Source organism: Saccostrea cucullata, unplaced genomic scaffold (assembly GCF_032062105.1).
Source record: "Saccostrea cucullata isolate Sc308-1 unplaced genomic scaffold, CSIRO_AGI_Scuc_v1 ctg7605, whole genome shotgun sequence".
In the NCBI taxonomy this organism is placed as follows: Eukaryota; Metazoa; Mollusca; class Bivalvia; order Ostreida; family Ostreidae; genus Saccostrea; species Saccostrea cuccullata.
In genome coordinates, this window is record NW_026940015.1 from 32812 (window position 1) to 56208 (window position 23397).

At 36.2% G+C, this 23397-nt stretch overlaps 2 protein-coding genes and 1 long non-coding RNA gene across 4 annotated transcripts; 1 reads left to right on the forward strand and 2 right to left on the reverse strand.

The window, feature by feature from the left end:
• The first annotated feature begins 4023 nt into the window (after positions 1–4023).
• LOC134254471 (serine/arginine-rich splicing factor 4-like) lies at positions 4024–7052 on the forward strand. Its single transcript, XM_062736973.1, has 6 exons — positions 4024–4158; positions 4473–4663; positions 4893–5009; positions 5251–5331; positions 5550–6674; positions 6898–7052. Exons 2-6 carry the CDS (start codon positions 4474–4476, stop codon positions 7050–7052), a joined length of 1668 nt encoding a protein of 555 aa, XP_062592957.1. The 5' UTR covers positions 4024–4158; position 4473.
• A 1936-nt stretch (positions 7053–8988) lies between these two features.
• On the reverse strand, positions 8989–10872 carry LOC134254468 (uncharacterized). Its single transcript, XR_009989326.1, has 3 exons — positions 10365–10872; positions 9845–9901; positions 8989–9236 (listed from the first exon to the last, which is right to left on the reverse strand). It is a non-coding gene; the product is annotated as an uncharacterized LOC134254468 (long non-coding RNA).
• A 3682-nt stretch (positions 10873–14554) lies between these two features.
• On the reverse strand, positions 14555–22275 carry LOC134254474 (uncharacterized). Of its 2 annotated transcripts, none has more exons than XR_009989329.1 (2): positions 15171–22275; positions 14555–14641 (listed from the first exon to the last, which is right to left on the reverse strand). XR_009989329.1 is itself a non-coding variant. In XM_062736976.1 (2 exons), exon 2 carries the CDS (start codon positions 21473–21475, stop codon positions 15482–15484), a length of 5994 nt encoding a protein of 1997 aa, XP_062592960.1. In that variant the 5' UTR covers positions 21476–21597; positions 22127–22275; the 3' UTR covers positions 14827–15481. The 2 variants fall into 2 exon arrangements, 1 of the variants encoding a protein (XP_062592960.1); XM_062736976.1 differs by lacking the exon at positions 14555–14641 and having other exon boundaries at positions 14827–21597; positions 22127–22275.
• Positions 22276–23397: the final 1122 nt, after the last annotated feature.

Consider the following 23397-nt stretch of genomic DNA (forward strand, 5'->3'; position numbering starts at 1 on the left):
CATTTAAATCGCATGGAAATGGATCATAAGCACATGGTTTTCCGTATTTGATTTACATTCTGTATGAAAAAGGCGGAGAGGAGGGTTTTGTGTTCATTGTGTACAAAAAAATAAATGATTTATAACCATGCATATAATTTCATTAATTTGTATCCACGTAAGTAAGTAAAGTAAGTAAAGAGCAGAACATTAAGAGAAAAACAAAAAGTTCATAAAAATAAACACAATTGTGATAAATATATGTCTGCATTTTGTACGCTTAGGTTTGTAGTGTCTTTTTTAAGAATTATTGGTAGATGAAAATGACACTGAAATACATTTTTATTTTTTGAACATAATGGACTGTCTTAGCGTAAATGAAATGCTCATGTAGTATTTGCTGTCAAGCAGCGAATTAACTAAATCTTAAGATAATTATAAATTATGTGTTCGAACCTACAACATGTATTTAAAAAAAATGACATTTTCACTTTATCTTAATCATCTTGAATAATAATAGTGGACTAAATTAATTAGTAACGGAAAAATAAAATAAAAAGTTTAGTTTTTTTTTGGTGTGACTGTGGGCTCCTACCCTGACCTAAAACTGGTCGGGCTCCCGTTTTCAAAATTTCTGGATCCGCCACTGCTGTATGTACAGCATGTAATCGGCAAAATAATACCCCTTTTCTTTTAAATGCTCCGAACAAAAACACTACCCAGTAAACACAGGACGTCAAAGCGACGTCGGATTTTGGTCGATATTTGGTCGCGACGTCGTATGACTAAATTTCAACGTCACTCAGACGTCAAAATGAAACGTCTTATCAACGTCGGTTATTGACGTCGAACAGACGTTGCTACTTGGTCATTGTTGTTTTTACATTGAAAAACGACAGTGTTTCGACGTCAGTTTACCAACTATTAAAAACCATTTTTTCTTTGTGTGTAAATTTAGCATTGTACGTAAACGTGCACATACACATCATTGACTCATTATTTTCAGTAACCAATTTGCCAATTACCATGGTTGTAAATACTTGACTTAGTACACATACATATACGGATACGCGTACTATCACAGAATATTGAGTTACTTCCCTTTGTCACTTTCCCGATAGGAGGCGTGTTTATATAAGTAATATTTTTTTATTAGCTATTTTTTGTTGTCGTTGTTATAACCTTTTTTCATTGTTGTATTATAATCATATTCGATTTTCAAATTGTGTTTTTAAAATTAACAATATAAATTTTAAGCGCGTATTTTCCACTTCCGGTCGAGAAATTTGAACTTCCATTGTGTACAAGACTAGTGTGTAGCGTGAAAAAGAGTGAAATAAAGAGTTTGGAACCCATAATAAGGTACGTACATCTTGGTATGTTAACAGTAACAATACGAAGAACACATATACAATAGTATATTAACAAAAAATCGGGACAATTTAGAAGAAATGATTTTGCTTGAGGTTGGGGGGGGGGGGGTCAGCACGCTGCCGATCCGAGTTGTTGACTGTCTTATGGGAATGAACAATGACCAGGTTGCGGTAGAGGAATTCTTGTATAATGTATTGTGCATTCATATAAATGTTGACATAAACCTCATTTCAATCATTTCAATGCCTAAGGGTTTCAGAGGGGGGGGGAGGGGGGGACTGGCTGACTTCAATTTGTCTACTATAATACATACCAACCAAGGAAGTTAGGGTGAAAATTGCTCAACAATCCCATTTCTTTATTGCCACTCCCCATGGCCATGGCCTTAGTGGGTCCTCCTAAACCTCCAGAATCCTAATTATTTTTATTTATTGTTTATTGTATGTAAGTAATGTTTGTGTTTATAAATATTAAATGAATCAAGTTTTTAAAAATTATTTTGCACATCATGGATCCCCAATGTCAGATAAGAGAATTCACAAGTTTGGAGATGTCCAACATACTGCATGCTTTGCATGTATTGAAGCACTCAGCAGTAGAAAGTTTTAGTAATTTCCTTTCCTTGCATGTTATTGTAAGTTATAAGTAGATAGTGTACTATACTGACCGGACCCAGTATAATACATGTTTACATCATTTTGAAGAAATCAGTTACATGATGTTATATAGAATAGATGCCTAGGGTTATTATTTTTTAAAAGATCACATAAAGTAACTTTAACATTATTATTTTTCTAAAACCATTAGTTTTGATGATTATTTTGAATTAAAAAATTTTACAGGAGCATGTCTTATCTCAAACGTTGGAGGCACAATAGGGCCCAAGTTAATTCACTGGCATTGCTTACTAGTAGCAGTGATGATGATTCAGCACAAGATCAACATCATGATTCTGCTTCAGCAGGTGAACCTTCCAGAGTAGGTAATGAAGATTCCAGCAATTCTTTTGGTTCTGATTCAGATGACACTGACTATGAATATTTGGACAGAGTTTTGTCTGAATTAGAAACAGACACAGATCACTCTGAAGTCGACTCGCCGTCAGAGGAGGAAGATGATGATCAGCCTTTTCCTGCAGAACTCGCCGCCTGGGCAACTGAAAGTCAGTGTACTCGGGCAAATTTGAATAAACTACTCTGCCTGCTTAGAAAACAAGGCTTACCCTTACCAAAGGATGCTCGTACACTACTGCAAACACCAAGGACTATACAGGCAGTAGACAGATGTGGGGGTCAGTATAGATATTATGGCATTGAAACTGGAATTCTCAAAATTCTTGCCCACAATCCAAAATTAAGAGAGAACTGTGATGAAATTCAGCTAACGGTTAATATAGATGGTGTTCCACTCTTTAAATCTTCAGGAACTCAATTCTGGCCAATTCTATGCTCTTTTAGCAAGTTTGAACCATTTCTTGTGGCACTTTTTTATGGTAAAAGTAAACCAACATGTGTAACTGATTTTTTAAGAGACTTTTTAGAGGAAGTTGATTCGTTGAAGGAAAATGGGATTGCATTTGATGATAAAACAATTTCCGTGTCATTGCTCAATTTTGTTTGTGACGCACCTGCAAGATCATTTTTAAAGTGTGTCAAAGGTCACACCGGGTATTATTCTTGTGAACGTTGTACCATTCCAGGAAATTACAAGAATAATCGAATAAACTTTTATTCTGCAACCAGTTTCCCTCTGCGCAGTAATGAAGATTTTGCCAACATGTTATATAATGACCATCAAAGAGGCCGTTCATCTTTAATAGACCACAATATTCCGTGTGTTTCTGGCTTTTGTCTAGACTACATGCATCTTGTTTGCTTGGGTGTTGTTAAGCGCATTATATGGTACTTAAAACAAGGACCAAGAGATTGTAGACTTTCGTCTAGACAATTGCTTGAAATGTCTGATAATTTGTTGTCACTAAGTGGAAAAATGCCTTCAGAATTTGCAAGGCAACCAAGATCACTAGAAGAGTTGGAACGCTGGAAAGCAACTGAGTACAGGCAGTTCTTACTTTATACGGGACCTGTTGTATTGAGAAAAATTGTATCCAAAGAATTATATGAGCACTTCTTAACATTAACAGTGGGCATTTCCATTTTGTTGGATTCAAATGAAAAAAAAAGGAACTCATACCAAGAATATGCTCGTGAACTTCTTGAGTATTTTGTTCATCAAAGCAAAAGCATTTACAGTGACATTTTTGTGTCATATAATGTACACAATTTGATCCATATTACTGATGATGTTGAAAAGTATAACTGTTCATTGAATAAAATATCAGCATTTCCATTTGAAAACCATTTGCAAGCCATCAAACGTTTGGTTAGAAATGCAAAAAATCCAATTTCTCAAGTTACCAAAAGAATGTCAGAAATGGATACTTTTGGAAGAGGAAAAACAAATAATCTGTCAGAGTTTCGATTCAGAAATATATCATGTAAGAAGAAGGACAGCTGTTTTCTGTTATTTAATGAGGACTTTGCTTTCGTGAAAGAGAAAAGAGATGATGGCAAGTTGGTGTGTGATATTGTGAAGCAGAGGGATGTTGAAAACTTTTTCACGAAGCCCTGCGAATCCAAGTTGATTAATATTGCATTCGTCAAGAATCGACACAGATCCTCAAGAAGACTGTTGGAGAAAAAAGATCTGTATCGAAAAGTGGCCTGCCTACCCTATCCAGGAGGTTCAGTTTTGCTGCCACTTTTGCATGGTGTAGAGAGACATAGCCATTAATGCATTGTTAAGGTATATTTAAATGTTGATTTGCACTTCTTTTCTTGTTGGCCCACAAAGAGCACTAAAGTTATGTCTTAACAGTTAACAGCACGAATGCATTGCATTGATTAGTCTGTTACAAAGCCTCTATTATATTATATTATATATATATTATATAGGATTTTTAAGTAAATTTTTATTATTGTTAGTATATAAGTTAAAAGCATGTACTTTTTAACTGTATAGAAATAGGGTATTTTGCTTTGTCAAAGATAGATGAACATATTTAAAGCATGCTATTTTTTTTCTATATCTATTAAAATGAATGTAAATTGTTTATGCAGAATGTCATGGATAAGAGCTGTTTGGGTGGAGGGGGAAAAAGAAGAAGAGGGGACAGTTCCAGACATGTGGATAGAAAACGACACTGTTCTGTGGCCTCCAGTTGTGAATAGTTTAAAGTTCTTAAAGGAAAGAAGGAAGCCAACAGAAAAATGGAAGAAATTTCCTTTGGTCAAGATAAAGAAGAAGTCAGGTAAGAATGAAATTATGAAACATGTAGTTATGCCTGACATTTGGAAATCTTAAAGTCATGCATTATTAAGATAAATTGAAAAAAAGTCTTAAATGATATAACATTTTTAATATAAATTTTCTAAAAGCTTACTTAACTGTACATTCTGAAACATGAAGCAGAAAATGTATACATATACAAGACTTATGTATATGAAACACAACAGAACATCACTGTATTTCTATTACAGATAATTACACTGAATGTGAGTTGTTTGATGAAACAACAACCGCAGAAGTCAGTGAGGATGAAGATCGTGGCAAGAGACCATTGAAAAAGAAGTCCTTTGGTGCAGATTTTGTTTCAGGTAAGCATTTTTTCCCCTTATAAAGTAAAACATCAGTGTTGTTTTGTTTTTAAATTTTTTTTTCCATTTTGAAGAATTTGTCAAATGTTTGGCAAATTTTAAGAGCATATTAACCAACATTCTGAAATACATGTATTACTACAACAGGAATTCTAATATTCATTCAGAACTTATCTGTATGATTTTGCTTAATTTGCATCTTTATTTAGTTTGTACATGGAAATATGAATTTCTTATTCAGATATAGCTGAAGTTGTTGGTCCTAGTCTGGATGGAAAAGACCCTAAAGATAAAACCCCCAAAACATCTGAAAAGGATCCTGGTGTGTACATTGAAATAGCCCAAACACGTCTTATCTTTGTTCTGTAACTGCCAAAACTTGAAGACATGATGATATCTTAATTAATCGATACAAAGTTCAGATTTAAAAAAAATCCTATTGTTTCACGATGTCAGTTAGGGAGGTAAAACAAACTTAAAAGCAAGAAAGAGATACAGTAGTATATGTAATTTGAACTGTGTGAATATTCTCTTTTCCAGTTAATACATTGCCTGCACAGCCAAAGAAAGTTGTACCCAAATTTCCAAACCCCACAAGAATTTCAAGGTCAAGGTCATCTTCAATGGATAGTAGTTATTCAAAGAAATCATGTTCAAGGTCAAGTTCAGGGTCATCATTACATTTAGGAAAAAATAGGAAAAACTCAGGTTCAAGGTCAATGTTGAGGAATGTTACTTCTGAAAAACACAGAAAAAGAATGCATTCAAGGTCCGGATCAAGTTCATCATCAGATTCACTGAGAGGTAGTTCAGAGAAAAGTAGAAAGAAGTCAGGTTCAAGGTCATCATCAGTTCAGGTGAGGTCTCAATGGAAAAACAGTTCACATTCAAGATCCAGATCAAGGTCAACATCATTGAGAGATAGTTCAGAGAAAAGCAAGAAAAACTCATGGTCCAGAAACAAATCACTTTCAAGGTCCAGATCAAGGTCAAGATCATTGAGAGGTAGGTCAGGAAAAAACAGGAAAGAATCAGCTTCAGGGTCATCGTCAGTTAAAGTGAGATCAGATAATCATAGAAACATGTCACACTCAAGGTCTAGATCAAGAAACAGATCCCATCAAAGGTCCAGGTCACATTCAAGGTCATTTCCCCAGAAGGGTTGTTCAGGTAGTTATGGAAAGAAGTCTTATTCAAGCCATTTCACTTCTGAAAAACATAGAAACAGATTTGATTCAAGGTCCAGATCAAGGTCATTGTCACCGAGGGTTAGTTCAGATCAGCATAGCTACAAAGGGAGGTCCAGATCAACTATAATGAAAAATAGTTCAAAACATGGCAGAAAATCATATTCAAAATCAAAGTCGTCAACAGATCAAGGTTCATCAGATGAGGGAAGAAGCCCTTCATATACCAGGTCAAGGTCATCTTCAGTTCTAGATGATTCATCTAGAAAACATCTGGACTTGACATGCAGGAAGAAAAACAAAGGTACGCATAAATCCTCATCAAAGGAGACAAGAGGAAGGTCACATTCAAGGTCATTAGATTTGCCCTCTTTGTTACCAAAACCAAAGCACTCAACACCCAAAAATCACAGCAGAAAAACAGGAGAAACTTCCCAAGCCACAAGTAACAAAGAAAAATTCCCTATGACAGAAGCTAGTGAGTAACTTTGAAGAGAAAATCTTTACAAGCACACTAACACACACACTCATCTTCTTAAAGTCCTTAGTGTATTGCATAATGTAATACTTTATTATTTCTGTAGCTGCAAAGAAATCCAATTAACTTGATTTTAAATTTTGTTTTAAAAATGGTAAGTGATGCATAATTGTTAGAGATACAAAAAATCTTCTACATCTTTTAATTTCAAAATTTATTTTAGAATTTCAGAAACGTGTGCTGTATTTGCTGAGTGACATCAGACAAGAAATATCGGAAATAAAGAAAGAAAGAAGAGCTGAAACCTCCACAGCGTACGACTTAACAAAAGCAACATCAATAGAGGAGTTTGTACAGTGCTGCTATCCTATAAGTTGACAATTCTATCCTATCCTATCGTGAATCCTGCATCCACAATCCTATCCTATGATTTCAGTCTAATCCTATCCTATCCTATCCTGCAACTCTCAGTTTTTTAATATTTAGGAATTAGTTTGACAAAACGAAAAAAGGGAATTACCAGGAAAAAAATCAGACATAGTTATGGTATTCATTTAAATGTTATAAATTTTAATGGAAAAAAAAATAATCGAGATCGGCATTCCATAATTCCCGACTCGCCGCACAAATTAAATTTACGATTATCATTGCCACGTTAAAAATAAATGTTAACAAACAGGTCGTAATTACACGTGGACAAGTACTGATTTTGCGAACATATGTAAAGAAATTGGGCTACCAGAAGAATTAAATAAAAAATATACTTAGTGTTTTAATTTTCCTACTAACAATGATCGGGAGACCCGGGATCGCGACTTGCTGCCGACGCATTATAATTAATTATTTTTAAAAATCATAGGCCTATACGGTAAAAATGTTTAAGTACATGTTTCATGTAAAATTTTATTTTTTTTCTAAACTGAGCACCATGAAAATAACTTGCATGTACATGTATCTATAGTCTAAATGTGCCTGCATAACAGGTTTTTGTTAAATTCTGTATGCAATTCTCAAAAAGAAGATCTGACTATACCATAAACCAAACAGACAAAGTCAAAATGTAGATCTAGAATATTTTGACTTTCACATATTAAACATTTTAATTTAAATTAAATTTAATTTTCATTTAAATTTATAATTTTTTCTTTAAGTTTTTAAAAATTTCAGTTCATCATCTGTTGTATGTGATATTTTTCAAACATGCAACATATATAGTTGCTAAATAAAATTCAAGATAATTGAAATGTTATTTTTTTTTTAACTTCAGTTTCTTCTCAGTTTATGGTCAGCTCAGTGCCGTACAATGTATTTCAATTTCCTATTTTGTTTTATGTGTGAAAATTTAATAATTTATGTTTAATAGAATTTATTTTCTAAATTTGATATTGGTTGACAGATTGACAGTATATAAACATGATAAATATTGCATGTAGTTGAGTGTAGCATTGAAAATTTTCACCCCAAGAAAACCATTGTCAACCGAGGCGCAGCCGAGGTTGACAATGGTTTTCGAGGGGTGAAAATCTTTAATGTTACACTCAACTACATGCAATATTTATTATATTATACTGAATGTTTTATACAAATACATATTACAGTGAACCGTGCATGCATAAATTCCTCGCAGTCACTATTTTTTGTAATACCACCCATCATCAAGCAATGTTGACTGTTGCTACGCAGGAGGGCATGGCTTCATTATTCAGCGGGTAGTTACTAGTAGTGTTTTTTATCAAATGTTTCTCGATGAATCAGATTCAAGTAATTTACATGAAAGTATAATATTAATAAATATTGTAGTGAGGTCACACATGTTTCTAAGATCTTATAAAACATGCAAGAGAAATTCAGAATTCACAGTATTTATAACTCATTCTTGAGTAAAGCAAGTTTGTATTTGACCTTGGCATTGGATCTTGAATCTTAATCAGTGTCTGATTGAAAAATATTAAAATGCTCCACACATGTTCCTTAAATCTTATATACATGCATAAGAATTCACAGTATGTATAACACATTCTTGAGTAAACCTTTTATTTGTCCTTGACATTTGATCTTAAAATTATCAGTGTTTAAATGAGAAAAAAAAACTTTATCAAGTACACAATAGTTTTATTCAAGGTGATTCCTCAACAATGTTTAACAATTGAATATTCCATTACCATGAAACAAAGTCATTAAAAGTATCCACGTACAGCATTTATGAATTTTAATTCAAAGACCACAGATACATGTACCCGGTACATGAACTTTGTTTAAATTTAAGTTTATCAATGTTTTTATTACAGTTGTATAATGTTTAACATGCATATAATTTGGCTTTCTTATTCGACGCTCAAATTGAAATTCAAATGTCAGATTTATTGTCAGAGAGATGGTCATAAACTGAACAGTTCCACAAATGTCAACAATGCACAGAAAACATACACTGATCTCCTTAATAAAAGCACTATGATTTCAGTCTTAGGAATCTTTGACACTGGTTTGAACATCTTTCATCATTTACTCTAACAGCATATGGCGTAAACTGCATTCTGCACAGCTGCAAATCTGCAGGGTTTTCTGAAAAAAAAATCACATAATTATAGGCATGTAGATTGTAAATTTTGTCATACACATTTCATACACATGTAAAATGTTTTTGATTGTGATTATCTTTCACATTTCATGTACAATTGGATTTAATTTCACCTTTTTCTCTCTAAAAAAAAATGCATTTTGAAATCATGAAACATAAAATCTTATACTGCAACCTCAGTCATATAAAATTAAGAAAAAAAATCTTATTTAAGATAATTTACTTGTACATTATGATAAATTTTATCTTGTCAACTTGCTAAAAAGTATGAATACATTTGTTTTAGTGACTTTTCTCTATTTTCTCTTTGTATTTATCTATTTAATGTTTTTTCTTGGTTTTCTTTTTCTTTTTTCTTCTTTTTTTTGGCCTTGAAATTTGAATATGTAAAAGAAGAAGAAAATATCTATGTAACAGCAACATGATGACCAGAAAAATTCAACATTTCTTTCAGTTTAACTCTCAAGATTTTTGAAAGAAGAAAATCGCTTGTTCCGAGAACCTGCAGACATGTCACCTCAAAGCAGATAATGATGTTTATATAGTTGAATGACCATAAAAAAATACATGATAAAAATAAAATCATACATACTTTTTAGATTAAAATCCTTTATACTGTGATGACGCATGAGTGCAGGCAAATCCATCACTGTAATGATGAATATTAAAAGATAAACTTATGTTTCATAACTCACAATACATCATACATACATGTACAATATGTAAGTGCACTGCTGAGTGAGCTTATTAAACATTTCAGCAGTAGCATTAGAAATGGTCAAGATGATTCTACATTAATTTATTATAAGTTACACTGAAATGAAAGAATTAAGGAAATAATAAGATTAATAAACTGATTAAGACATAATACATATGATTGTTTTGGTCTTAGAGCTCATTGATAGCTAATTGAATCATGACAGAGTAACGGGGGTATTTGTAAATATTTTATCCCCCATTCTGTCTACACTACTTCTTTTTTCAGCACCTAATTTTTGTTTATATTAAATAGAATAAAATGTTTATATTTTTAGACACGAGAACATTGTTTTGAGGGATAAATAAGTATAAAAATGCAAACATGTACAGTGTACAGTGTGTAGTATACTTACATGAACTCGCACATCACCTATTCAAGTCCCCTGTTGACGGTTCCTGTGGAATTATCCAAACAAACAGAGCATATTTAACAGAAAACATGTTAGAACACTTTTACACAAGTAAGAATCGGTTAAATCATCCAAACAAGCTGAAGAAATACGGTCTTTCGATGTCTGGACTCTTTGTTGTTTACATTCCCAAATCTTCCGGTGATCGTTCACGGTTAGATCGTACGCCGTGTTACTCGAAGTTTATAATGTAAATCTGTGTTTTGAGAAAAAAATGTTTTATTTTCTATTGAAATTTTAAAAATATTTCTTTTGTAAACATTTTATATCGTATTTCGTTTTTGTAATTTATTCTGAAATATGAATGAACCTTTGCTCGAATCTGATTGGCTGTAGGATACAGGATAGGATAGGATAGGATAGGATTGGATTAACTTCTATATGTTTCTATCGTGAATCCTCAATCCTGAATCCTATCCGATCCCATCCCATGTCAACTTGTGGGATAGCAGCACTGTAGATATTGACGATTCACTAAAAGAACCAGCAAAAAGACAACAAATGGTGAGAATTTTCATTTTATTTATGCTTATGTCTTTCAACCATAGTTTTGAACATGTAATCTTGTTTTTCTTTCTTAAACTCAGCCTTCCCAGTGTTTTGTTCTCCAAAAAAAAAAAACTAATTTGTTTTATGGTGGAGAGGCATATCATGAAAATATGTGTAGCAATGTATTCTCATAGATACACTGGTAGACATAACTTTTTCCACGTGGGATTAATTTCCACTATGTATGGCATCAAAACTTTTCCATGAAAATTTAACACAGCTTACTTAAAGTGCATTCGAGACATGTTATAGCAAGAAATCTGCATAATTTTCTACCCATGGATTAAATAAAAATTGTGATTCTGTGGAAAAAAAGTATGTTTATGATGCATTGTACCTGTAGGGGATAAGGCACCTGTTTTAAAATGGAAAGTTAGGATTCTCTTTCACAGGCCAGTTCAGTTAGCACTAGAATATGTAATGCAATTTGTATATGATAAAAATGCATGACCACAAAATTTCCACGGGTTCTGAATATCATGGATAATGATTGTCTTTTTAATGACAGATTCAGAAGCTTTCATCAATTGGAGGTTTAAATCTCAGAGATGGAGTAAAAATGATTTTACAAAGGTACTTGAACATGTATTTTGATCATGTCCTCACATTTGTACATTCTTCATGTTTTATGTTTTAAAAAATCAGTGACTGACACAACTTTGTACTCCTACAAAGTTGAGTTAGTCAGTATCTTAATTTAAGAGATAATGCTATGTGCCCTTCACTGTTACTGTCATTTTTCTTCTTATTCACTAAGCTGCCCTTTGATCTGTTTTTTCATTATGAACTTTTTCACAAAAAGTGTATGACCTATTACTTTCAAATTACTTTTGCAGGATTATGACAAATGATGTGATGTCATTAATGAATATAAAGGGAAACAGAGGGAAAATGGCGGTCGGAACAACATCAGTTTTCCAAGCCGTAATAGGTATGCTAATCTTTTGTCAGATTCATTGAATGTTAACTGAATTTCTTATTTTAAAATAAATGGTACATGAAATGGATTTTGTAAATGAAAATTTTGTATTCTTTTTGTTGTTTTTGCAGCAAGTGCAGTTCAACAGTTCCAGTCAACAGAACATGAAGCTACTGAGGCTGTAGCCCGGTGTTTAAAATATGCACCAGACAGGAGAGGGGGAGGTGGCCGTAAAAAAGACCAGGAATGAACTCTCCAATCATGAAATCTTTGAAATTTGCATTTGATTTTAATGTGTATGTGATCTGGAGTGAACTCTGCAATCAATCATGAAAACTTTGAATTTTGAATTTAATTGTAATGTGTATGTGATCTGGAGTGAACTTTCCAATCATGAAAACTTTGAAATTTGCATTTTAATGTGTGTGCAAAAAAAAAAGAAATTGTGAATGTGATTAAAGAAAGTAGGCAACTTAAAAACAGTAGTTTCCTTCTTGTTTTAATGATCACCTTTTCATTTCTTAATGTTGAAAAACTGACGTTGGTTAGACGTCGAAAACAAGACGTCTATGTGACGTTGAAATCTGACGTTGTGTAGACGTCAGAATAAGACGTCTAAAAAACTTTCATTTTCAACTATAATCCAACGTAAATCCGACGTCAGAAAGTGACGTCAATGCAACGTCAATCCAACTAATTTTGCCTGCTGGGTATAGTGAAAGAAGTCAACGTAAACTTTAAAACGCCAATGAATTGTACGCAATGATCTTCAATGTTTTGAAAATGGAAGTACATGTAGATGTAAAAAGAATTTTCCAACGACTGACACAATGAAAGCGTATCGAACACTTGAATGTCACGTGAGAAAAGTGATTATAATATCAAACGGGTCACATGGGCTGACACTCGGTGACTTGCTAATTTAGTAGCTAACTCGAGCGAAGTTTGAGTACATTTTTTTAAAAATTAGATATGGGCCGCAACTTGACCAACATTGTCCTTTGGATATGTATAGGTTTAAAGTAAAATACACATTCTGTGCAAATAAGAAAAATGGTCAAGTTGCGGCTCGATGTAAACAAAGTCGTTGAAAACTGGTATGCATATGAATAACAATAGAAATGAGACAAAACTGTAAGACCCCCGTCTCAAAAGATAGTGTCGCTCGGCATTATTTAATACTTTCATGTAATATAATACACCAAAACCTGCTCTTAAGACATTGTTTAATACCTATTAAACATAAATTTAATGAATTTTGGAATTTTATTTTGCGCAAAACATCGGGTTCCAACTCTCATAGCTTAAGTGCAGTCATTCTTTCTATTTTTAGTAACCACGGCAACACCGTTCATTGAAATCAAAAACCGAGGCACAGAATTATGTATCTTAGTGTAGTCTACTTGTTTGCCAAGTTATATTGAAATCAAACCAAAACTGTAGGAGGAGTAGCGTTTTGAAAAATTGTTTACAGACGGACAGACAGACAGACAGACGGACGGACGACGGACGCATTACTATCGCATAAGCTCTTCTGGTCTCTGACCAGTAGAGCTAAAAATCATTCAAAATATTATAAACAAGTTTATCAATTCCTTAAATAATATAAAACCCTTTCAATAATGTGTCATATGTAAACATAAACAGTAGAAGACTTGAATATTTGTATTGAATATATACTGAACAAAAAAGAAACGCATAATCAGAATAATATGAAATTTTAAGTTTTCAGTTTAAACCTTATATTATTTAAGCGATTTTAAACTGTATTGTGATAAAAATCTATGTTGCAAATTGAAAAGTCAAGTTGATGTCATTTTCATTGCCCCCAAATTCAAGGGGCATAACAATATGTACTGTGCAAAGTCTAAATGTTAGTGGGTTTCCAATGTACGGATATCGTGGAGGAATATCATCTCATTTCAGTCTCTTGCGAACATTTTATGCATTTTTCATGCTGATTTTTTCATCCAGCAATTGTAGCAGCAGTTTTTACAGCAAGTTCTGAATCGCATGAAGTAATGAAGGGGGGGGGGGGGGTCTGACGGTCATGCCTGGTTGTGGTTACCTGCGGATGGCCAGATAGTGGTCTTTAGACGTTAGTTTTAAGGTTGCAAAGGCCAATGATTTATTTCAAATACAGTTGCAACTTCCTGTTCCGTAGCTCCACATAGTATCATCGTTAGCCTGGTTGTATTCATCTTTGTTTGGGCGTGGCACTGTAGTATCAACACTGCAATCAAATCTTAAATATGGGTTAAATAGAAGTGTTAAAAGTTTCCCTAAATCCAAAATATCAATGAAAATAGACATCTGATTTAGAAGAAATCATGAAAAACGCTACTTTCATAAACATGTTTAATCAAGGGAGATAATTCAACACTTGGGTTTTAAAATCCCATGTTGTTCTTTAAATAGGTCACAGGTATCCAATGATATAAAAAATAGTTGTTTCAAGTACATTTAAAAAATTTCTTTGACGAGTAAAACAATATGCGTTTCTTTTTTTGTTGAGTATATATAATATCTTCCAGGCAACTTCGATTCCCCTGGCAGAATTAACGGCACAAAGTGGACAAGTTTCGTACACCAGAAGTCTCAAAGTAAACTTGATATACAAGGATGACGAATTTGCCTACAAAAACGACAAGGGGGATGTGACAGTCTCTTGCTCCGGAGAGCTACTGTTGTAATTAACCTCAACAAACACCTCTGAGGCTTGAAAGGCATTTATTGAAATATGGTAAAAGAACTGTAAAAGAACAAAAACAAGAATTACAATCTGAATGATATGACACAGATTACATCATACACTAACAGTGACAGAAACTGGTGACCATACTTAGGATATTATGTGTATAATATGAATAACTCGTATCAAGATATCAATCAAATGGATAATGTAATAAAGTTAAAGTACAAATAATTTTATCTGACACTGGTAAATCTATCTAATAACACGAGCCAAATCTGAGCTTCTTAAGTACATATGCACTACACGACTTACACCATAGATAGTAAAATAATAAACAGTTGACTAGATTTATGTATGACTAGACCAAAGACGAACATTTCAGGTATAAGTATAATAATGCAGAGTAGATTCATAGTTATCAATTATACCAATACAAATAGATTACACTGATGAAAAAACCTAATCCGAATTTTCTCTTAAACAGACATGTTTACACATACATAAATTTCGCTAGTATACCACAAAAACATCCTGACATGGACAAATAATGAATTCTATTTTTACATAATAATAGAAAAACACTTACGCTGTGGTCTAAGACAAGATTGTCAAATGTAAAGGTTAATAAAAGGCAAAAAACAGTGTGCTCGGAAGCACATGTTGTCGACAATCAAAATGAGGCTCGTTTCTGCACATAAAAGAAAGAACCAAGGTAAACATACAAAATTCCGGGACGGAACACTCCCCGTCTGATATCAGGAAGATATCACCTTTAACTAAATGGACATCAAATAGAATCTACACTTAATACTAAGTTACATCAGACTTTTCTAAAACAACAAATCACAATGATATCAGTTTCAACTCAAACAATGCATGTACAAAATCACATGGTAACTACTCGGACACAAGGAGCACAACATCATTTACAGATCTAGTGAACACCTTTCTGTCTTTTCCTGTGCGAACTTCTACTTTACGGATTTTGCTATCATCACTCGCATAAGTTTTCACAATGATTCCGAGTGGCCAATCGTTCCTGTGTAAAGTTTTATCTCGCAGGAGTACCACATCATCTTCCTTTAGGTTTTCACTGTCCTGTTGCCACTTTCTGCGATGCTGAAGGGTCGGAAGGTACTCGTTTTTCCAACGCACCCAGAACTGGTCAGCTAAGTACTGGACACACTTCCACTGTTCTTTGTACAGATCCTTCCGACAAAGGCTGTCTAACTGAAAGCATTGGATAGTCTGTTCGGTTTTCATTGTTAGTAGAGCTGCTGGTGTCAGTGGAATTGGATGCTCTGGATCAGATGACACTGGAACTATGGGTCGTGAGTTCATGACTGACATAACTTCCGCCATGAGTGTGGTAAGTACTTCATGGGTTAAGTTCTTAACATCAAGGAGAAGCGAATCCAGAATTCGACGTGCTATACCGATCATCCTCTCCCACACTCCACCCATGTGGGAGGAGTGGGGAGGATTGAATATCCAGTTGATCCCATTCTCTACAAGGTATTCCTTGATTGGTCGGTCCTCAGTATTAATAATGTTTGCGTTCAAATCCTTGACAGATCCAACGAAGTTGGTTCCGCAATCTGACCTAATCAGCTTTACCTCACCCCTGATAGCGCAAAAACGTCTCAGTGCGTTTATGAAGCACGAAGAAGTCATTTCTTCTAGAATTTCTATGTGGACAGCCCGTATGACAAGACAAGTGATCATCAGCGCCCACCTCTTTGAGTTTATCTCTCCACCACGTGTTTTCCTAGTTGATATTTTCCAGGGTCCGAAAACATCAATCCCAATGTAAGTGAATGGCGGTGCAACCTCAAGTCTTTCAGCAGGTAAGTCTGCCATCCTCTGTTCTTCTTGACGACCGCGTAGCCTTCGACACTTGACACAGTGATGTATGCATGATGTAATCAGTCGTTTTGCACCAATCAGCCAAAAGCCTGCATTTCGAATAGAGCCCTCTGTGATCTGGCGGCCTTGGTGGAAGACTTTCTCATGATAGTAGCGTATAATGAGTGTAGACACATGGTGCTTTGGAATGATAACTGGATTTATTTGCACCGAATCCAGCTTGGCATTTCTAAGGCGACCTCCGACCCGGAGCAGTCCAAGTTCATCCAGGTAAGGAGACAAGGTAAGTATGTTGCTCTGCTTTGGAAGTGGTAATTCTGATTTTAGTGCTGACATTTCCGAAGGAAAAGCTTCCTCTTGAAGAGTCTTGATAATGCAAATTTCAGATTCCTTATCTGAAACGCGAATATGATCACTGTCTGTAGTTTTGGATCTTGCCAAATCCTTGAGAGTGCGCACTGCTCTCTTCAGACTTTTCCAAGTGGAGAACCTTTCAAAATGGTAACTACCAAGTCCCATATCTGCACTGGCAGCTGTTTTCATTGATCTAACCTCCTTGTCTGGTGACACAAGGGGAAATGAGGTGTCTTCATGTGTTTGCTCTATGAAGTTTTCTGGAGGTCCATTTAACCACAGGCTAGTTTGTAAGCTCGCTGCAGGTATAGAGCGAGTAGCGTCATCAGCTGGGTTAAGATTTGTGGGTATGTAGTTCCATTGATCAGGGCTTGTGAGATGTCTAATTTTATCGATACGATTCCTGACATACACATAGAATCTCTTTGTTTCATTGTTAATGTAGCCGAGTACTACTTTACTATCTGTGAAAAAAGTCACACGATTCAACTTAAAGTCAAGCTCCTGAAGAATGTTTTCATAGATTTCAACGCCCATGACTGCAGCACACAGCTCCAATCTTGGAATGGTATGGCCGTGTTTAGGAGCCACTTTAGCCTTCCCCATTACAAATCCTAATTTAGATCTGTTGTTCTCATCAAAGGTCCTGAGATAGGCTACCGCAGCGATGGCTTTCTCTGAAGCATCGGTAAACACAAATAAATCTCTGGGGCGTTCTACAGCTGAGATGAGAGAGTCATAGGTACGCGGAATGTTCACACTGCCCAAGGCAGACAGAGAATCCTTCCAAGAATCAAACTTCGTCTGGAAGTCATTAGGTAGTGGTTGATCCCACTCCACTGGCTCTACCATGGCCTCTCGCAACATTAGCTTCCCACCAATTGTCACTGGCATTGCGAATCCAAGGGGGTCGTACAGTCCATTTATAACTGAGAGCACTCCCCTTCTGGTACACGGTTTCTCGTCTACACTGACATGAAATGTGAAACTGTCGACGTTGATATTCCAACAAACTCCTAAGCTCCGTTGCAACGGAAGATCGTCACAATTAAAGTCAAGTTCCCTGAGATCCTTGGCTAAATCCTCCTTGTCAAACGCTAACAGTACTTCACTAGAATTAGAGCAGATCTTGTGCAGTCGTAAGTTGCCTTCTGCTTGTAGCGCTTCCTGTGCTCGCTTCAGGAGACTAACAGCTTCCTTTGAGGAAGGAAGTGAAGTCAAGGCATCGTCGACATAAAAGTTCCTTTCAACAAACTTACGAACATCAGAGCCATACTGCTTTTCTGCAATTTCAGCTGTTCTTCTCAAACCATATGTCGCTACTGCAGGACTCGGACTATTTCCGAACACATGAACACACATTCTGAACTCAATAATCTCTTTTTCAATGTCATTGTCTTTATGCCATAAGAATCTGAGGTAATCTCTGTGCTCCTGCTTGACTTTAAAACAGTAAAACATCCTCTGGATATCAGCCATGACTGCGACAGGTTGCTGTCGGAAGCGAAGGAGCACCCCAAGTAGATTATTGGTAAGGTCAGGTCCTGACATTAAGACGTCATTAAGGGAGATGTTTTCAAATTTCGCAGACGAGTCGAATACACCCCTGATCTGTTCAGGTTTCTTCGGGTGGTACACCCCAAATAGGGGAAGATACCAACACTCCTGGTTCTTTGTTAGAGTTGGAGCAGGTTCAGCATGTCCTTCACTCAGTACTTTACTCATGAACTCCAGAAAATGCTTTTTCTTGGTAGAGTTCTTCTGAAGGTTATTTGTTAACATCTTGGCCCGACTCAGTGCTTGGGATAAATTGTTTGGAAGTAGGGGCCTCTGTTTTTTAAAAGGAAGAGGGGCTGTCCAGCTTCCCTCGCAGTCCTTTACCATTTCGTTGTCCATGAGGTTTAGAAATTGTGTATCTTCTACCGATAATGCAGTTTTGTCATCATTTTTGGTCTTTAAAAAAATGTCACAATCACTACTCAGCTGCCGAACATTGCCAGGTATGGTTGAAAATGATCCAATGTCTTTAAGAGTTTCCTTAATGTCAAAGACATTAGTACAAGGTGTAAAAATTGATGGTCTTCCATTGCTGAGTGTATGGATTTTGTTTACGTTTACCACGTCTGGTATGTGAGTCTTGTTCAGGCAGCTCTCTCCTACAATTACCCAACCTAGGCAGAGCCGTTGAGCATATGGTGATCCCGTGTATCCCAGGCGTTGCTCGAGGATGTGGTGGGCCTCCAACAGATCTCGACCAATCAGAAGTGAGATGCTGGCTTCGTCATCAAGAGCGGGTATGTGTTGTGCTATGTCCAGTAGGTGAGGATAAGACAAGGCTACTTCCGGAGTTGGAATCTCGGCTCTCACATTCGGTATGCCATCACACTCAATAACTGTCGGAAGCTCAAGTCTAGCGCTCCCATCCATGGATTCAACTACTAAACCATTTGCACGTCGTCCTTGCGAAGGTATTGATCCAGCACATGATGTCAGGATATACTCTGCTGACTGACCATGAATTCCAAGATAGTCCAGTAGATCAGATTTTGCAAGGGATCTATTGCTTTGGTCATCTATGACAGCATACAAGGTTACCGTCTTCTCAGGGTGACCATCTCGATAGACACGGACCAAAACAGTTTTGGAACATGACTTTCCATAGTGGCGTGCATCCCCACAAACTTGAGTGCATTTGGAATCAATGTTAGGTTGAGGGTTGACCTCCCCGCCGTAGGCTAAGGAAGGGGTCAAGGACTTCTGTAGTGTTGGCGGATGTAAGGCGGTAGTGTGCGTTGTACTGTCACACTCTGTACACTTAATGTCTCTCCTACATGATCTCCTGTTGTGATTTGTGGTCTCACAACATCTAAAACAAATGTTATTGTCTTTCACAAACTTTCTTCTCTCCTCTAACGACTTCCCTCTGAAAGCTCGACACTGATTTAGTGAATGCCTAGTATGATGAATAGGGCACTCAACAGCATCCTTGTCCACCTCGCTCACTGTTTTCTTTGTGGCTATATTAATGTTCTTGCCTCGATGAATCACTTTCTCAGCTGTCATGTAGGTGTTGGTTTCATACTGGAATCCTGGATCATTCTTCACCCGACTAATGTCTCTAATGAACTCCACAAACACTGAGAATGGTGGGAATGATACATTGTGTTTTCTCTTAAAGTTTACGGCATGAGTCGTCCATTTTTCTTGGATGGCGTGCGGCAGTTTGTTTACAATTGGCACGACTCCTGATGACGTATCGAAGTACGCAAGTAGAGCGGAATATTCAATATTGTCCTTGACTGCTTCTATCTCTGAGAGAAAATCACTTAGTTCAAACAGTTTTTTATTGTCCTTGTTGGTTAATTTTGGCACATTAGCAAGTTTCTGTTTAAGGGCGAACTCCACCATCTCTGGAGACCCGTATCTGTCATTTAGACGCTCCCAGATCCTTGAAAGTCCCTTTGCTGGGTTACTGAAATTCGCTGTCTTGATGCTGTTGGCATGCTTAGAAGACTCGGGACCCAAATACTTGATCAACAGATCCACTTCCTCCTCAGTAGAAACGTCTAATTCTCTCATCACGCTTTGGAATGTAGCCTTCCAGGCCGCAAATGATTCCGGTTTGTCATTATAATTCTTGAGGCGAGACATCAGTAGTTCCTTTTTCAGTAAAAACTTTGAGAACTCAGAAAACTGACTGTTCATAGTTCCTGACCGGTGGTTGGCCTGTGGTTTGAACTCTGGCACGAGGGGGTCTAGGGCTCCCGAAGATGACGGGTCTTGCAGTGGGGAACTTTCCGTTTGAGGTAGCTTAACTTCAGACAAACCATTCGCCTGATGAGATAGTGGGTTGGTCTGAATGTCAATGTGGCTTAGGTTGTTCTGTTCTGCACTAAAGTCCAAAACTCGGCGTGTGTCTGAAAACTGACGGTCACTTAAAAGTTCATCACCTCCTTCAGTTCCAGGTAAGTCCGCAAACAGAGATCCCTGATCCTCCTCTTGAAACACGCGTAGTTCTGCTTCAGCAGCTGCTGCCTCTTTCTTTATAGACAGGAGGTGCATTTCTGCTTCGAACTCTGCCTTTGCCCTCTCCATATTTGCTTTCTCCTTCGCTGCCATAAGCTTCTCTCGTTCTTCGATTTCTGCTTTCATTTTACGCAATTTGATCTCCTGTTCAGCATACTGAATGCTTATTCTCGCTGCTTGGGCTTTTGCGCGTTTCAGTGTCACAAGAGAACTAAAGTGAGATTTGTTGGAAGCACGTGACTGAGAGTTTGATACTGAAGTCATAGTTTCTATAGCATTCTGTTTCTGTTCACTTATTGTTTTGAGAACTTTCTCCACTGAAGCAGAATATTCATAATGTTTCAATTCAAGAGACTTTAATAATTGTTCACTTTCACTGGTTTTTGCTCTGAGGAGAAACTGCCGGAAGTCCTCTTTTATCATGCTGTATTTCGTAAAGTTTTTGTTGATGCTCTCTTCTAGAACACAAAGTGATTGTAAGTTTGACTTTGTTAGTTGGTTGTCATCAGCTGACTGCAACGAAATTTCCACGAATTTCCATGCCTCTTCTATCCTGGAGCTGAAATGTTCCACGGAGGTTTCATACATCTCATGTCCTTTTTCTGAGAGGTCCCGCACATCTCTCAACTTCCCTGTATTTGACATCGTGTCTTGTAGTAAGCTTCTTTTACTGTGACAGTCTCTTGCTCCGGAGAGCTACTGTTGTAATTAACCTCAACAAACACCTCTGAGGCTTGAAAGGCATTTATTGAAATATGGTAAAAGAACTGTAAAAGAACAAAAACAAGAATTACAATCTGAATGATATGACACAGATTACATCATACACTAACAGTGACAGAAACTGGTGACCATACTTAGGATATTATGTGTATAATATGAATAACTCGTATCAAGATATCAATCAAATGGATAATGTAATAAACTTAAAGTACAAATAATTTTATCTGACACTGGTAAATCTATCTAATAACACGAGCCAAATCTGAGCTTCTTAAGTACATATGCACTACACGACTTACACCATAGATAGTAAAATAATAAACAGTTGACTAGATTTATGTATGACTAGACCAAAGACGAACATTTCAGGTATAAGTATAATAATGCAGAGTAGATTCATAGTTATCAATTATACCAATACAAATAGATTACACTGATGAAAAAACCTAATCCGAATTTTCTCTTAAACAGACATGTTTACACATACATAAATTTCGCTAGTATACCACAAAAACATCCTGACATGGACAAATAATGAATTCTATTTTTACATAATAATAGAAAAACACTTACGCTGTGGTCTAAGACAAGATTGTCAAATGTAAAGGTTAATAAAAGGCAAAAAACAGTGTGCTCGGAAGCACATGTTGTCGACAATCAAAATGAGGCTCGTTTCTGCACATAAAAGAAAGAACCAAGGTAAACATACAAAATTCCGGGACGGAACAGGGGAAGACAAAGTTTTGATGAACTGCTCAGTGACTGATGCATCGAAGGCAATAAAGTACATAGTATATGACAAGTTCAAATGTAAGAGATTCAAGATGGAGGGCCAGAGCCTGATTCTCAGAAATATCATCAAGAAAACAGATGCTGTGGTTGTAACAACAAACACATAAGTGTCTTCCTCAACAGCTGTTGAGGTGCCTGAGCAGATTGCCACATTCTTAACCACCCACTAGCACCCACAAAACCTGTGTCGAGTGTTTAAAAACATCCCCGCCTAGAAATAAGGTCTCCATCATAGGGAAATTGTTCCCGGTCGGCAGGGGATGCTTACTCCTCCATGGCACCTGATCCCACCTCTGATGTTTTGGGGGTCTATATTTGGTCTGATCTTGATCTCTGATTTTTGTATTGTTTTATGGACTTTGAGATTGAATACTGTTCGTTATCTTCATATCCTTCTTTATTAAAACACAATAAACTGATAATTAAGGAATCCGAAATTTAACGAGGCCCAATCTACTTGGATGCTACGAAAAACAGAATGATAAAAAAAATTGATTCTTGGAAATCTGTTTGAAACCTGCTCATTGGTATTAATCAGATATCTTTTAGAAGCAAGGATGCCTTTTCAAAAATTGTGCAATGTGTGGATCTAGGCCTAAGGGTCAGGGGTTCATTTGTGGTAGGGGCCTACTGATTATTGCTGAGCATTACTAATTAGTTGAAATGCATTTTTTGATCCCCTATCCTGCCTATGGATATTAAGTAACCACACTAAGCAGCTGACAAGTGTATAGTTATGATGATCAATGGTGCCTCTTTAAAAATTGTGAATGCCATAGCATCTGGTTTAAAACACGAATCAAATTCAATCACTGGAAAGTTGTTGCATAATGCTCAGGGGATCTATAAGGCTCACGGGCCTCTTGTTTGGATTATGATGACAATAGTTTATCCGAATTGAGAAAACCTCTAAAGGCAAGATGCTTATGTATTCCTTTTAAATAATGTGAAGTATTTGCCTCATAAGCTGAGGACATGATTTCTTAAAATATTCCCATATCTACTTTTATCTAACTGTCAAACTTCTGCAATGCTTTTATGCACAGGGGCTT

What these genes read in the sequence shown, in the direction of transcription:
- LOC134254471 (XM_062736973.1), top strand. Translation starts at nt 4,474, where the DNA reads ATGTCATGGATAAGAGCTGTTTGGGTGGAGGGGGAAAAAGAAGAAGAG. An exon ending in CAAGATAAAGAAGAAGTCAG is followed by an intron (nt 4,664 to 4,892) that starts GTAAGAATGAAA and finishes TTTCTATTACAG; the next exon opens with ATAATTACACTGAATGTGAG. An exon ending in AACATCTGAAAAGGATCCTG is followed by an intron (nt 5,332 to 5,549) that starts GTGTGTACATTG and finishes TCTCTTTTCCAG; the next exon opens with TTAATACATTGCCTGCACAG.
- LOC134254474 (XM_062736976.1), bottom strand. Translation starts at nt 21,475, where the DNA reads ATGTCAAATACAGGGAAGTTGAGAGATGTGCGGGACCTCTCAGAAAAA.